At 42.5% G+C, this 18,025-nt stretch overlaps 1 protein-coding gene across 1 annotated transcript; it reads right to left on the bottom strand.

The window, feature by feature from the left end:
* Positions 1 to 2,144: 2,144 nt before the first annotated feature.
* Positions 2,145 to 5,880, bottom strand: LOC111974632 (growth arrest-specific protein 1). The gene has a single exon (XM_024002515.2). The coding sequence runs from the start codon at positions 4,969 to 4,971 to the stop codon at positions 4,222 to 4,224; it is 750 nt and encodes a 249-aa protein (XP_023858283.1). The 5' UTR covers positions 4,972 to 5,880; the 3' UTR covers positions 2,145 to 4,221.
* Positions 5,881 to 18,025: the final 12,145 nt, after the last annotated feature.

The raw sequence follows: 18,025 nt of genomic DNA, 5'->3' as shown, positions 1-18,025 counted from the left end.
CTTCGGGACAAGTCTCTGAATGTCCTTGAGTGGTCCAGCCAGAGCCCGGACTTGAACCTGATCGAACATCTCTGGAGAGACCTGAAAATAGCTGTGCAGCAACGCTCCCCATCCAACCTGACAGAGCTTGGGAGGATCTGCAGAGAAGAATGGGAGAAACTCCACAAACACAGATATGCCAAGCTTGTAGTGTCCCACCCAAGAAGACTCAAGGCTGTAATCGCTGCCAAAGGTGCTTCAACAAAGTACTGAGTAAATGATCTGAATACTTATGTAAATGTGATATTTCAGTTTTTAATTTTTAATAAATTAGCAACAATTTCAAAAAACAGTTTTTGCTTTGTCATTATGGGGTATTGTGTGTAGATTGATGAGGGGGGAAAACGATTAATCAATTTTAGAATAAGGCTGTAAAAAATGTGGGAAAAATAATGTGGTCTGAATACTTTTTTCCGAAGGCACTGTACTTGTAGTTCGGGTTGAAATGTAAAGCTTGGTAAAATAATATTGTGGTCTGAGTGTAAGGTTTCATGGATGTCTTGGTGAGTCTGTCACTGCCTGTTGGAGGCCTACTGCTGTCTCGTGGCCATGTAGTCACCATTTGGTTCCCTCTCCTGAGGACACAYCTGGCCCYTTTCCATAACGTAAGGCGAGGAAGCCCTAATGTAGTCCAGGGTAGCAGGGCGTGTAGAGGACTGGCATGAGCACCAGTAGAGATGGCGGTATACGCTATAAGGGAATGCCAAAAAGTTGAATAGTGAACCACTATGCCTTTTACCCCTTTGACCCCCTTGCCAACCAACCACAGCCCTGTGGCATTGTGYGTTTAATTGGCCTCCATTTCAGTTCAGCTCCATCATGAGCACTTGTACCCTTTCCCCCTCTCCTGGCACTCTATCAGCCTCTGTTGGTACTCCTAATGGGACGACGGTGGAGCTGTATTGACATCAGCTAAAGTTATAAGGGGGGGAGGTTAATCCGTAAGGAACTAAGGACCCCTCAACTTCCCTACCCCCAAACACACACACATCAACCATTCACAGTGGGTAGACTGCTATCATGAATAGAACATTGTACAGATGAGAGACAAAACTCTCCCCTAAATCCCTGTGTCACCCCCTCTCGTAGGCCTGGGGGCAGGCAGGGGTTTGTTTCAGAGAAACGTTGAATAAAGATAATTTAGAAAATGGGCTCCAGCACACTGCAGCCTCTGTAAATCCTCCCTCTGCCGRCCCCCACTCACCCCAAGGCTCCCCTGCTTCTGTTTGTTTTGATTTTGTTCCCAGAAGCTGAGTGGGGGATTTGAAGGASGGGTGWGGGTGAGTTAGAGTRGGACAACTTTGAGATGCATGGCGATGGTTAGACAGATTGGCTGAGTTAGGAGGGTCTTACCTCAACTATACAGAATCCCTTTCCCTCCCTTCCGCTTATAAATGCACCAGTGAAACGCACTTTTGAACAATCTAAAGTCTGTTGAGAATTACATTATTTTCTAAACAAAATACTTGCTCGTAAGTAAGCATTTCACTGTAAAGTCTACACCTGTTGTATTCTGTGCATGTGACCAATCAAATTTGATTTGGGTGAAGATGGGAAGGGGACAACTTGGTCAGTCTATTGTCAAAGGAACTATGAATTGAACACAGATTTCCTGTCATGACTTCAAATTCCACATCTTGACTCGTTCAAACTTAGATTACATAACACTTCCATACAGTTTGTTAAGGACCTGTAAATAAAGAATTATTACTATGAGCTATTTGTGCCAAGGATTTATATTTACCTACTAACCTACTCAAAAGGTTATTAGCAGGATTTAGGAGATTAGTAGACACAAAAACACCCATTGCATTCTCACTGTGTTATAAAAATGATACATTTATTAATGTGCTATATTTCCATTGTTATTTCTCTGAAAAGGTCATTGAAGACCAAGAGAACTGAGAAGCACTGTAAGGCAAAACGATCAAATGCACAATCCTGCATTCTCAAGAGTCGTGACTGACCTTTCAACACTGACACAGAAAGTGCCATTTACACACAAGTAATTAGGTACAATTTATCTGGTTGTTTCCTAGACACAGTGTCAAAGGAAGCAGTAACTTAAACCTGAAATTTCTCAAAGAGCACAGAGAGTCCTGGCCTTCTCTTCCAAATAAGATGTATTGTGCAGTCAGACACTTAACATTCCTGCTTGGGTTTCAGTTACACTGGGCCTGATCCCTAAAGTATCACACAATGGTACTTGGTATAATGAAAGGTACACAGCAATCACACTGTTACTTTTCAGAAGCCACAGGAGGCATTCATTTAGATGCAATCACCGTGTTCTAAATACGTGTCTCTAAAATGTTTTTAAAAATTCCAGGGAAGGTGGATGATATGAGAAGACAGTAGTGAGAGGTCCTGTTTTGTCTTTTCATGTAAAAGTTGCTATTGCCAGGACTACCAGAAATGCAAGTGTATCATTTCAAAGATCAATGCAGTAGACATTCAAACCGATTCAATGTCTGCTGGTCCTTTAGCTTTGCTTGGCAATGGCACAAGTTCACATTCAAAGGCGACACGTGACTTTGGAGCCTGATCCAAAATGAAATTTTTCCCTTATTGAACATTCCAGTCTTCTCTAGTTCCAGCGCAGTTACATTTGCCTATAGTTTAGATCTGATAGTTTTGGTGTGATGATTCATTTAGTTGGGGGTTGGGAAACATTCCTACTTTGAATAACATACAGGATGTCAAATAAACAGTTGGACTTTTTGACTCACACTTAATCATTTTATTACATAAATTATTTTCCATATATAACAAGTATCCATTATTTCTTTCCACACTGGTTGAGATGACAAATCTACCTGCAGAATTATTTCAAAAAACATTGTTTTTGTACATGTAAACCACTGCCATATTATTCATGAGGTGGTGTATTGACTGCAAAGTCACAAAGGACAAAATTGGACACTAATTTACAGCATTCATATATGACATATACATGTAAAACATAGATTCCTTCATTATTTTCTTTTTTTATGTATATAATTTAACATCAACATGACAGTTACATTTCCCTATGGACCAGCATCTACCCAACAAGGTGAAATAAAAAAGAAATGACATTGACGAMCATGACAAAAACAAAGATTAGTTTAGAAAAACTTCAAGTGACATCTTGTAAAGATAATGACAAGACACGGGAAGGATTAGCTTCATAAAAAAATAATGGAATAACTTCTTAGCTTTTTCRCTTCTTYCTAAATATCTAGGCTAACTGTCAAGCATGTTTCTGTCCTGGAAAGGAACCCATTACACTTTATATGAAATGAATAATAAATTAAACTAGGCCTATTAACAAGTAGCTTGTGTACTGCTGTTCATAGTAATAAACTGGTATTTTTTATTTTTTTCTGAGAAAAAAACACTAGTGCCTCTTCTTTTGTCCATATAAGTCTACCATAAGTCCACATTCATCTTGAAGAGGCCAGTCTATAAGGAGAAAGGTGACTTCTTGCTTTCAATAAAGAAAGGGGGGTCCCTAAAGGGGGAGAGTGGGGGGACATTTTAAATAAAACTATCAAGAGTGGGGGATGTGTCATGGGGGGCTGGAGAGGCACTTCAGTTAATTTAACTAGTTCTACTTGATTCCAAACCCTTGTCTGTTCACTGGCAGTTCCCCACAAATATTTGAAGTGTGATGGCTGCAACAATGCAGAGGCCCCTAAAATAAAGAGGAAAGCAAACAGAAACTGGACTGGTCCAATGTTTATCTTAAGTCTTAATAAAGCCACACTCCAAGGACCATTGAGACAAAACTAAACAAATAGGCATAAGAGTTTAAAAGGTAGCCCAGAAGTAATGGATGCAATGCCCAATGAGGAGTATTGTTACAATGAAGTCATGTTTGGTTCACTTCTCCTTAAACAATCACTTTATGGATCTTTACACTCCAGAACAGTTTCGACCTAGGATATTTCATGAGTAGCCTAGGCCTAGTTTGCAAATTGAATTGGTGGTCTGAATGTCCTGTAAATTCTTGTGTCCCAGATGAAGGCATTAAGGCATCACATCAAAATATGAAAAATCAATTAGGCCCATAGGAGATTACTAGTAGCAAATAGTATTCCGCTACATCAAACCCACGTGCTCATTTGATTGGACCCGTCCCCGAGCAGACTGTCCTGTCTGTCCAACTGAGAGGTCACAACAAGAGGCCACATTCATTTCTCAAAAGAATATCCGTGCGAGAGTGATGCATAATAAGGCCATATAGCTTGACAGCTGCGGGGAACTAACATTTGAGTCAGGAGGATATATCTCCTCTGTTTTCGACTCATAGTCTTCATCCTCATACATATCGTCCATATCTGCCTGGTCTGAAATAACACTGTGGTCTCCAATCTGGCACAGTTTGCTCATGTTCTCCTTGACTACCTCACAGAACGGCCTTTCCACCCCGTCGCACACACACTGGTTTAGTAGCATGCCATTTGGGATGAATAGCATCTGTTGTATTGTGGCCTTGCACCTGGACGAGCATTTCCTGCCGTTGAAGAGTTGCCCACAGTAAGACAAGTAGGCTGTCAGGGAGGAGTGGCAGCCGGTGTCSTCCTCGCAMCGTTGACGGGCCTCTGTGCATCCTATCCCCCCCGCGTCTCCAGGATACCTCCGGGGGAGGCATGGCTCAATCGCCCGCTTTGCATCCCTACACTCCATGTCCTGACCACAGTCACACCTRTCGAGGTAAGGGCCATTGCGGGTGTGATTCAGTCTTATCAACGCGTTGATACAGTGGCTGGGGCATTGCCTCCTGGTGCCTCTGATGTTTCCTTCACAGGCGGCTAGATACTGGCTATATGCAAGCTCACAGTCTGCCTCCTCGTGGCATCGGAGCAGGGCTTGCCAACATATTAACTGGGCATCTAGCGCCAACAGCACCGATGAGAAGAGCGCCAGAGCGCTGCACCAACTTTTCATGCTGGAGAGAGCTCTAGTTCGACGATGCGCACATTTTCCTCCAGTTAGTGCGGGACAGCCAAGTCTATGATGAATTTAAAACGTAATGTAACTAATAAACCCATTTAGTATGAGGCGTTTATGGTCCAAACATAAATGTGTTTAGTAAGCCTTCATGGTGCAAACATGAATGTGTTCAGTAGGCCTAGCTACAAACCTAAAGACATCCCTCTGCCTCTCCAATACACGCTTGACAGTTGTGGAATAACAGTCCGTTTTATGCGGTAGAATGAATCCAGTCTGGGACGGATGAGTAAAAATGTTGAAATCCTTTGCATAGAGTCAGCTACGCAACAAAGCAACACTATCCTCCGCAAAACTGTCACAGTCGTGTCAGTAAAAAAGGAACAAAAAGTGACCACATGCGCAGTCCAAAGTTCGGACACCTACTATCCACATTTCGTGCCCTCGTTTGAAAGCATAACTCTTTACTCTTGTTTTCAAAATACGTCCAACTTTCTTGGCTTTAAAAAACTTTCATATTTTCCATGTTCTGTATTCCATACTATTTTGGTTGAATTCATTAGGACTGCCTCTTCTCACTGTAGCATTTTCTCTCGCTATGTGTCTTTGTCCCCCTCTTGCAGTTACGCTTCACGCTTCGTTAATCTTTCCCCCACAACACCCCTCCTTTTCCAGAAAAAGAAAGGAAAGTTTTCCTTGCCCCCTCTCCCATTTACAATCCTGGTCAACGATTGGTCGTCYTTGASGAGTRCGTGGGACTCATTTCTATAGCAAAGTAGTTTTTGGCAATCTGCTCGTCATACAGGATAAATAAAATGTTTATAAATTTAATGAAACTCACGACCTGTGTGGTCCCCCTTACAAAACACGTCAACGTTTGGGGAGGTAGTGAGTGTGGGGCGCACACAAGCCCCCTAGCAGTCGACAGAAGGCATTCCATTGCTAGAAGCTCACATCTGCACCCACTGCTCCAATTTTAAGTGCAGAAAAAAACWAATCTGTTCCTTTTTAGCGATAACTCGAGGAGGGAAAACTCTATGAAAACCGTCGCACAGTGAGGGTTTCACTTAAAGTTCTACTAATTGTCGCTCTTTTCACTCTCCCTCACGCTGTTCTTTCTAGTGAGTTTTTAAGCCCTGATTGATAGAACAGAATGGAAGAGAATAGTATTTTCTGGCCCGTTTCACSCCAATTGTGTCAGATTGGCCATGCAGTGGCACAGTGTCTTTCTAGGCTGAAGATTGTTCACGCCCTGCGCCTATCAATAGAGGAAGGTTTCAGCATCAATATATTTTACAGCTCTCCCCTTTCACACCGCACTTGAAAACTACCAATAGCTCAGGCTTCTCTGCTATTGAAATGCTAACTAACGTGTTTTGAAAAAAGCGATTGGAAAAACCCGTAGCGACACCCGGGCTGTCTCGAAATGTCACAAAGCAGTTTCTGGCTGGCTTCTCCCTGAAAAACACTACACTTTTGCAAAGAGCTATTGATTCTGCCAGATGGCTGAGCTTATTATCAGACTTCACTGGAAGGTAAAGTTGCCACTAATAATGGTTATAATAAAAAATAAAAACATAATTATAAAGGTTAACTTAAGAACGTGGTTATAACAATGGTTATAACAACTGTAACATAATCATTTGGCCTTTCATTATTGTAATGATAATAATTTCATGATAATAATTAGGGGCTAATATGGATTAAGGATTAAATTCCGTTTGTCATTAATTCAACAATCACTAATCAACAAACATTCCGATGACGTTGTATTTTTGTCTCCACCTAGTGTTCAGAACATTAGGTTTTGTTTTATAGCCTCAAACGATGGCTACTGTAAATTATATGTTATAAATCTTCCGTCCTGGAGTTTCTGACCAGATGGTCAGACTGGCTGGATAACAAATGGAGAAACATGACGCATACATTATAAAAATCTGTTTATTATGGTTTCAACAGTCAGTCAAAAATCAATACGTTTCATACAGCATTGAAAAACAAAGATGATGTAAAAGAAGCAAAGAGTGGACAGGAAACAGAAACATCATGAACAACATGTCTCTTCCTGAAATATCATCATGAGATCAACCTGAATCACCCCATAGGGTGACTGGAAATGAAAGGTCTTGCTGTTGGCTTTAAAGTATCATCGCAGGTCACACATTTTAATACAGATAGATATGTATAGGTGATCAGGCTCTGTAAGACTTGAGTAAGAATTAATTATATTCACACTTGTTTGTTTTGCTTCATGGAACTGACAAGAAAGCACAAAGTAGCTATCACATAAAACAAGCTACTAAGGATGTTTCACCATCCTTTCTTCAAATGGCAATTACTGTAATGTACAAAGGATGTTCAACATGTACTATTAGACATGAACCATGGTATTTGAGAAATATATACTGTATATTACACTGTATACAATAAGGTTGACAACCCCCTCTCCTCTCTCACCTGCGTCTTTTATTTTAGTGATACAACAACAAGATCAGACAAATACAAAACTATATGTCATATATATGTTCGATATATTGTTCATGAGTATGGTGTACTTATTAAACACTGATGACAGCACTCAAGCCCAGAGGATGACATTTTTTCAAAGACAGGGCACTTTGACATATCATAGCGTGTTAAACGACACCAAACCACCAGCACAAAACAACACTGAGATGGAGAGGTCAGGGGTCATTATGGAACGTTAAAAGGCCAGAGTTTGAAAGTTAGATGGGTTGGCACTTACAGAGACGAGCTGTCCTCTTAGCAAGGCCCCAACGAGTTAATGACCATAACTAGATGGACCAACAGAACAGGCTAACACGCAAAACATTTACGCTGCGATAGAATAACAGACACTCGTTTGTAAGTACTGAATGTGGTCCCTAGACAAGAAAGTTTGAATTTAAGTCACACACTTAAAGACTAGTTATATAGCTTTCGTGCATTGTTTAAAATGCTTCTTGAAGGGCTTTTGGCATAAGACTATTACTTACTCTGATTCCCCCACAAGTTTAGACATGTGTAACTTCTAATTCCCCCACAGTTTAGACATTGTTTACCTGATTCCCCACAGTTAGACAGTGTTAACTCGATTCCCTCCAACAGTTTAGACATTGTTAACTCTGATTCCGCCCACAGTTTAGACATGTTTACTCTGATTCCCCACAGTTTTAGACATTGTTAACTCTGATTCCCCCACAGTTTAGACATTGTTTACTCTGATTCCCCACAGCTTAGACAGTGTTACTCTGATTTCCCCCACGCTTAGACAGTGTTTACCTTCTGATTCCCCCACAGTTTAACATTGTTTACTCTGATTCCCCCACAGTTTAGACATTGTTTACTTCTGTTCCCCCACCAGGCTTAGACATTGTTTACTCTGATTCCCCACAGCTTAGACATTGTTACTCTGATCTCCCGCACAGCTTAGACAGTGTTTCTCTGTTCCTTGGCCAGAAGCTGCTGCAGTATGTTTTGTGGGTGGTGAGGCAGTGGTTGACTGTATGTGTGTGCTATTCAAAGCACATAATATCACGTTTGTACATGATATCATAGATCATATTGAATACTTACATAGATCCTTGTTTGTACAGATAAAGAGATAAGTGAGGAGAGATAGAGAGAGAGCAGGAATTCAGTCAGCCAGCCGATCACATGAGATTGCACTTCTCAGAGACTGTTTGAGGTCATTCCAGCCGGTGGCCTGGGCCTTGTTCCTTCGCTGGGTCCATGTCCACATTCTGAGATGTTGGTCAGCTGGCCCGAGGGACAGACGTTTTGGACGCCTCCTCCTGTGTCGTCACGCATCATCTTGGTAGCTCTGTGGGCACTCCACGTCATCCCCCGCCTGCTGGATCTGAGTGTCATCCAGCTCATTCTGGTCGCACACACAGTGGAGACAGAAACACAAACACAAACACAGCAGGCCAGTGAAGAGGTGTAGGGAGCGAGGGCAAAGGAAAGGGAGAGGAATGAGAGATTGAGACATAGGGAGAAAGGAAAGAGAGTACAAACAGAACACATTTGATGGTGTTTTTGCTTCAAGGACACAACCTAGATCTGACCCTGTAATAACTGTAAAAACATGTAGTAAGAAAAGCTTGAAATCAAATATGCGAATCTAATGGATGTACCTTGGCAGTCTGTATTTGTCCGGCGAAGTGACTTCTAACTGTTGCCGCTCAGCTTTCTTCTGCGCAAAACTAGCATCTCGTTCCTGCTGGGGGAAAACCAGAGAGAAAATGGTTAACAATGGTTAACAGTGGATTAAACACACACACACACACACACACACACACACACACACACCACACACACACAACACACACACACACACACACACACACACACACACACACACACACACACACACACACACACACACCACACACACACCACACACACACACACACACACACACACACACACACACTGACTGACGACTGACACGACACACACACACACACACACACACACACACACATAACGTCTGCAAAGGTGGGATTAATCTCGAGCTTTGAAGTTGATGCTTCATAACAAACGCCTCCTTCAGTCCACCTCCATAATTAGACTGAAGGATTAAGGTTTTAACAGCATTAGTGGCAATGTGAGGACAGATGCTATAAAGATAATTTAAATCATCCATAAGGCTTTTTGTAATGTTAACATGTCTTGTCTTTAGTATGGAACGTTGTTAGATTTGTTTGTATGCGATGTATCACAAATGCACAAATTCATTGGTTACTATTAACCACATAGCTCAGCCATCGCGGTTAGAGTGTTGGGCCAGTAATGAAAAGGTCGCTGCTTGTATACCTGAGCGATAAGGTGAAAAATCTGCGATGTGCCCTTGAGAAGGCACTTAACCCTAATTTGCTCCAGGGCGCTGTACTACTATGGCAGACCCTGTAAACAACAACCTTTCACTGCACTATCTGGTGTATGTGACATATTAGATTTTTATACCACGTGGATCTCATAGTGAGGGCTGAAAGAAAAGAACACAGGAGCCCTTGCTGAGCGCACTCTGACTCAAGAGTCCAGGCAACAGAAGGTGGACAAGCAGCAGTAACACCTGGGGGTAGAGGAGAGGAGAGGCAGAGAGAGGGAGAACGACAGAGAGAGGCTTGCTCTTGCAGTGAGATCCAGATGCAGTCTACTGCCGGTCCACTGCTCTACTGGGGAATTATATTCAGACTTCTGGGATGTAGAGCAGCATTGACTGACTGACTGACTCACTGACTGACTAGCACTCACCTATTTCTACAGCTGCCAACTTAGTGAACCCACAGAAACCTAGGATCACACCCCTCTACAGAACTCTACACCCTTCCAACCCAGAACCTAGGACAAACACCACTCTACAGAACTCTACACCCTTCCAACCCAGAACCTAGACAACACCACTCTAACAGAACTCTACACCCTTCCAACCCAGAACTTAGGACAACACCACTCTACAGAACTCTAAACCCTCTGACCCCAGAACCTAGGACCACACCACTCTACAGAACTCTAWACCCTCTGAACCCAGAACCTAGGATTAATCCACTCCAGAACACTGACTGACTAGCACACCTCCTTTTACAGCTGCCAAACCAGTGAATCTACACAACCTTGGATCACCTCACTCTACAGCACACCCAGACACCACAGCACCCCATCACCATGTCCTCTGCCCTACACCACCATACAAATATCATCATACTGCAAGCCTTATGTTGAGGTAAATCAGATATTTATACTTCACCACCACGTACAGCAATACTGCAATACTACCCATTTGGTAACTCCAGCAGAGGGCAGATAAGAGACAGTTTGTCTTTTCCGTGGCAGCCCTCTTAGTATTACTCAAATCATCTTTGTCCCTAATTTTCCAATAATCAGATTGAAACCATCACTAAAAATGTGATTTAAACACCTGAATAGGATTAAACTCTTTCAAAAGACAATACTAGACCTACATCTTGCACCAAACATTCCGAAGCAGACTCCATGAACCGAGGTGACATCACGAGACCTATGTGATCATGCCAACAGTGTGGTCTGAATGACAGCATGACATCATGATGCATACATACAGTACTGTAAACAATGGCATGATACATGTGCATGGCCAATGACAAGGTCATATCCCTATCATGCAGGGGATGCAGGGCCAGCCCTGGGCATAAGCAACATAGGTGGTCACAGCAGTTTTCCTCTTGTTCTGACAGTCACTCAATTAGCCCATGTCAGCTAATATTTTTTAGATTGGTAAATTAGTCTAACCAGCTATCTAAACTTGTAGTAATCATGGCCAAATTACCAATCGAGCACGAAGGGTGATCTCCAGGGGGCCCCAATTGGTTTTGTTAGTCACTCTCATTCAGATATCATATAAACATGGGAAAATTCATGGCAAAATGTATAGAATTTCAGGAAATTTGCTTTAAAACTTCAAAATGTTCTCTCCGCTGTCAAGGGGGGGGGGAACTAAAATGTTTTGCCTGTGAGGTTGGGGCCCCCCCAACCAAATCTCGCCTTGGTCCCCCAAAAGGCTAGGGCTGGCCCTGAGGGGATATATACTGAGTGTACAAAACATCAAGAACACCTTCCTAATATTGAGTTGCACCCCCTTTTGCCCTCAGAACAGCCTTAATGTGTCGGGGCATGGACTCTACAAGGTATCGAAAGCGTTCCACAGGGATGCTTCCCACAGTTGGCTGGATGTCCTTTGGGTGGTGCACCATTGTTGATACACATGGAAAACTGTTGACCATGAAAAACCCAGCAGCGTTGCAGTTCTTGACACAAACTGATGCACCTGGCACCTACTACCATACCCCGTTCAAAGGCTCTTAAATATTTTGTTATTCCCTTTCACCCTCTGAATGGCACAAATACACAATCCATGTCTCAATTGTCTCAAGGCGTAAAAATCCTTCTTTAACCTGTCTCCTCCCCTTCATCTACACTGATTGAAGTGGATTTAACAAGTCACATCAATAAGGGATCATAGCTTTCACCTGGATTCACCTGGTCAGTCTATGTCATGGAAAGAACAGGTGTTCTTAATGTTTTGTTCACTCAGTGTATATTCACAGTGGCATTACTGTTATCTTGCCCACTATGAATGAACATGAGCATGTAAACCACCACACAGCAGCACATAAGCCAGCGCTCTGTGAGAGCCAATGGTAGAGCGCCTGATGGCACTGAGATGACGAGTCTTGTGTCTTCTCCTCTCAAGGGCATCATATAACCAGGGGATGTCATTGTGACTACTGTGCCTGATAACATGATTATATATGACATGCCACTGCAAACAACCCCATTCCAACAACCCTATTCTCCTTGGATTATACAGAGCACTGACACCAGACTTTGTGCTATGATCTATTGTATGGTGGTAGCCACATTATAAGAGCTCACCTCCCCTGAAGCCCAGTGTAATGTATGATGGTATGGGATTGAGGTCAACGTGGGCTGTGGACAGTTGAGGCTAGTCTCTGAGGGGAGTCAGTGGATGCTCCACCATGTCTGACATGTCAACAGCAAACAGGCTGTTTGTCCTGGAGCCTGGAGCCATGTGACCTTAAGCCAGGGTAGTGCCCTGTAGTACTACCCATTTCTTTTTAATGAAGTATACTTTTCATATAGATACAGGTGTGTGTGGAGGCACTGCACATGATAAGACACATTTCAAGGGTATTTTTTTCACAGGACAAGATATATGTTCAGATTTATGAGCTTTTCTATAGTCATCTGTTTCAAACCTTGACATCTTGACATTCCTCCTTTGGCTGCCTCTCCTTCCAGTTCTCTGCTGCCAATGACTGGAACGAACTACAAAAATCTCTGAAACTGGAAACACTTATCTCCCTTACTAGCTTTAAGCACCAGGTGTCAGAGCAGCTCACAGATTACTGCACCTGTACATAGCCCATCTATAATTTAGCCCAAACAACTACCTCATCCCCTACTGTATTTATTTATTTTGCTCCTTTGCACCCCATTATTTCTATTTCTACTTTAAACATTCTTCCACTGCAAATCTACCATTCCAGTGTTTTACTTGCTATATTGTATTTACTTCGCCACCATGGCCTTTTTTTGCCTTTACCTCCCTTATCTCACCTCATTTGCTCACATTGTATCTAGACTTATTTTTCTACTGTATTATTGACTGTATGTTTGTTTTACTCCAGGTGTAACTCTGTGTTGTTGTATGTGTTGAACTGCTTTGCTTTATCTTGGCCAGGTCGCAATTGTAAATGAGAACTTGTTCTCAACTTGCCTACCTGGTTAAATAAAGGTGAAATAAATAAATAAAAAATCTTCTCCTCTCACATAGGGGAATTTGAAGTGAAGTCAATTCAATTATCAGATGTTTTATGATATGGACAGAGGACATCCTATGGCTATGGCAATGGGTTTCTTTGTTATACCCAGATAAAAATACATTTCAAGATCAGAGATACTCACATCAGACTAATTTATTCTGTTGAGGTGTCTACTCTTTGTGAACAAAATTAAAATGGAGGCCTACATCACAGGGACATGCATAAAAGGGGGGAGCTCATTGAGGAAGATATTCAAAATGTTACATCAATACATTTTGAGATAAATTGACATAAAAGTAACTGAATTCATGTTCTAGAATGAATCTGAAGACAATTATCAATTGTCATTAGTAAATGCCTATTGGAAAACGAGTCCGTTTTACAATATAATTGGGCATTAAACTCACTGTGATTACTTACACATTTTTGTTTCTAGGCTATTGCAAGAATTCCAATGGAAAACCGTCCTATATAGCCTAATTCTTGAAACCTGAAAGAAAACTCATTTATCGAGTGTAGCAGCTGTGTGGTGAGCTCGGGAGCACGCCGTGGATCCCACTGATGCGTAAAATAGTGCATGGCGCACTGGGGCTAGTGAAGGCACGCGCTCAGCAGCGTCTTTACATTGGACATTACACAGAATAAACGCCGCTTTATAGTACGTAACCCTTTCAAAATCCATAGGCTATTCAAATTGATCGATAAACTTGGGTTTGTTCTTACTTTTCCTCCTCTAACTGTTGTTGATATTGTTCAAATTCCTCCTGGGTCATTCCTGCCGCTGCGGCTTCCGATTTCTCTCCTTCGGGCTTTTCCTCAGTCAAACCCCCGGTTAGATTCTTCACATGCCCTCCCACCATTTGTTTCACCAGAAAAGCCATATTTCTGCCTCTTAGAGTCCGTTAACTGACCGGGTCAGAACGTGGACCTTTGATGCGCTCTTGATGAAAGCTGAGTAAATCAATGGATATCCACCAAAGCTTCTCAAAAATATATGGATAAAGTCAATACAATCATCCAAATGTTTTACTCTCGACACTCTGTCTCGCACCGCTGTGAGGGATTGAGAACCTACGCGTTTCAGCACCAGTGCCAATGGACAGCTCCGCGTTGAGGGTGGAGGTTAGCAAGAGAGGACGTGGCTGCACAAATATCTGAGCCAATAAGTTTGACTCTCAACTCTACCAACCGTGTTTTTTTCCAAACCCAACCTCCACTCCCTCTGCCCAATCCCACGGATCGCTGGATTAAGCGTGCGCTTTCACGATGCGCCCTAGCACCACACGTGGGTTCCCGTGATTCGCCGTCTGATTTTACTCACTATTGAGTCAGACAGGTGCTCCTCAAATTCACAACGGACTCCGGCAGGGACAGACACACACACGTGACGAGTCAACTACCGTGTCTGCTAGCTGTTTTGTATGGTTTTGATGCCCGTGCGTCTTTGGAGTCATTTTGTGCGCTTTTTTGTTGTTGTGAAAATCAAAATGTTATATGAAATAATCCGATCCAATTTGAAGAAATACATCACTTATTATTATTTTTGCATCATTTGTCCTGTGTAGTATAGTCTAATACTATTTTTATTAAAATGTTAATGTGGAATATCATCTGTTTTCCACTGAGCGCACATAAACATGTGTCTCATATGGAGTGGGGGTGGGCAGTTGTCTGCTGCTCAGGGAAAGAGAGAGAGAGAAAGAGAGCAAGAGAGAGAGAGAGCAGCTCCTGCAGGCAAACTGGTGTGTAATTGCATTTGAAAGGAATGTTGCACAAACCTCAATAAACAGTTGTCCATGCCCCTGATAAAGGCTATTTGCTTTATGGTTTACACACAGACCACACACTCACATCACTCAGACTATTTGATCCTTCACCGCCAGGTTATTAACAGTGTGTCTCACCTAACCTATCTCCATACACAACAGTACAGGAAAAGGGTATGGTGTTACAAATTAATGAGACCAATTAGAAATCAGAAAGGGTCCTTTTTCTAGGCCTAAGTGTGTCTGTAGGCCTATACTGTAGGGGTCGTCATTAAGACAATGTTATTTAAATATTTGGTTACAGATCCTATCTTTCTTTTTCTCTCTCTTCTTTCCCTCCCTCTTGCTCTCTCTGCCCCCCTCTCTCTCCCTCCTCTCTCTCTTTCTCCACCCTGTCTTTTTCTTAAATCCCACAAAATGTAAATGTATACTCTCCACAGATACAGTATGAGGTGCATCTTCAATCAACAACTTTTGCGTCATGATGTGCGCAGCACGCCTGACACCAAGAAGCATGCCCTACTTTCCAGTGGATTAGGAGAGACAGATCATGTCTCAATGCACTCTGTCACTGGCTTAACAGACCCACCTGGGTAGTTTCAAATCCCCTGGCTGCCAAACTTCAAAGCCTCCTCTACATAAAGTAAATTGAATTATAACTTTACAAATAAGTATGATCGAATTGTAATCTGTGTAAAATGTAAGAAGAATTGACACCGTGAGGAGATGTTTCTTATTTAAGCACAAGTGTTCTCCTGGGACCTGCTCTCTGTTCACAGCTCAGGTCTCGTCTTGTCTCACACACTGCTCGTCATGAGTCACCATTCAGCCCTGGATAAGGAGGTTGCATACAGACCGATATTAATATACATTATGTCAATTATACAGACACACAGTATATAGACTGCAGATACCAGTGGGACCAGGGTGTTTGAGGGTCTCCAGGGGCATCCATTCTACTGCAGGCCATGTCACATGAGCGTGGTGGTGGTGGTGAGGAGGATACTGATATTGATACAGCATGGTGCTTCAGCTTTTCTACATTCTATATACTCACATAGGCCTATACAGTTACTCTGTAATTGATGACTCTGACAGACAGGGGATATAGATCTATCTCAATCTCCCTGTGTATCTTTCTCTTCCTGTCTCTCTCTCTGCCCAAGGACTGAATCACCACCAATCTTCTCAGACAAACAAGCTTGTTGAATCTTTGAATGTTAAGTACTGGTACGTAAAATTCAAAATGTGAAAAACACAACAACATGTATCTGCATTGGAGCAATTATTCAGAAAATCCTTAGTTTCATTAATAGGTTGCCATTTTCTGTTCATTTTAGTCTAGACGGTGAAAAAACAGATATTCATTGCATTGCAGACATAATCTTACACACTGGTAAGTGCCAAAATAAAGGAAACACCAACATAAGGCGTGTTATTAATAGGGCGTTGGGCCACCTCGAGCCAGAACAGCTTCAATGTGCGTTGGCATAGATTCTACATGTGTCTGGAACTCTCTATTGGAGGGATGTGACACCATTCTTCCACAACAAATTCCATCATTGGGTGTTTTGTTGATGGTGGTGGAAAACGCTCTCAGGCACCGCTCCAGAATCTCCTATAAGTGTTCAATTTGGTTGAGATCTGGTGACTGAGAAGGCCATGGCGTATGGTTTGAATCGTTTTCATGCTCATCAAACCATTCAGTGACCTCTCGTGTGTGGATGGAGGGATTGTCATCCTATGGGGGCATAGCCATGGTAGCCAAAATAATGGCCTGCCCAGCATTTGTATACATGACTCTAAGCATGATGGGATGTTAATTGCTTAATTAACTCAGGAACCACACCTGGTTTCAATATACTTTGTATCCCTCATTTACTCAAYTGTTTCCATTAGATCAAATGTTCTGTGAAAATGACCAATGGAGCTATATGCAAAGCATAGACGTGYCGCATGAGTGCGTTAATGAAAATGCCTTACACAAACCCTTATATAATGAGCACGCATGGACAAGCACTTTATACACAAACCCCAACAGAACTGTGTGGGCCTGTCTGGGTGAGGGCACAGCTGGCCCTGCCTGGATCAGCCTATTTCTGTGTTTGTGTGTCACAGTGTAGCMTATGGAGCTGTAGCTGAGGGGCTTGGTTGCTGTGACCTCTGAGACATAACCCCAGTTCAGTGTGAAGGGGGTAGATGTACTACCCAAGGAACCATCCCCCCTCTGACTTCCCATATTCTGATTAATTGGTACTATTTAGTCCAGTGAAAATACGCACACAAAGTATCTTTATCCTCCAAGTGGGAAATCACCAGCAGAATTCACAAACGTGCTGCTCACTTAATGTGACTTGAGCATTTCCAGTGATTAGTGTGAGTGAACATGACAGAGAGCACCATGCTATCCATCTCTCCGGGTTAGTCAGGTGGTGGTGGTGTTTAGGATTACCAAACGGTGGGATAGAAACTCCTTCCTGTATGTCAGCCATCCCTTCTGATCCTCAACATATGTCACACCTTTGTTTGCTCAGATGAGGGCTTAAAATCATCATGTAACTACTGACTGCAGCAGCACACAATAGAATGGTTCAGGGAGCTTTGCTTGCTTGGAGCTCTACAGCGATGAGTATATGCAGTCATCAGCTGGTGCAGGGCTGTCACTTACTTTGCCTAAGGGACCATTTCTACAAAGGCAATTATCCAGAGGGTCACTCACTTTTCACCTGCGGTGCTTGAACAAAACAATCTGATGCTAGGAATGACCTAATTCCATTGTGTGGAGTGTTGTTTCTCCAACATCAAATCTTCTGAAATAATCCAAGAGGCAAGTGTTGCTTGGTGTTAGTGTTACATCATGGCAGGCTGCACACAGCCCATGGACAGCATGTTTGACATGCCTTAGGTTCGTTTTTTAGGTGCTAAACTACATTCGGGGTCATGATGCTAACACTGGGC

Source organism: Salvelinus sp. IW2-2015, linkage group LG15 (genome assembly GCF_002910315.2).
Source record: "Salvelinus sp. IW2-2015 linkage group LG15, ASM291031v2, whole genome shotgun sequence".
NCBI lineage: Eukaryota > Metazoa > Chordata > Actinopteri > Salmoniformes > Salmonidae > Salvelinus > Salvelinus sp. IW2-2015.
This window is presented reverse-complemented; position numbering and strand designations above follow the sequence as displayed.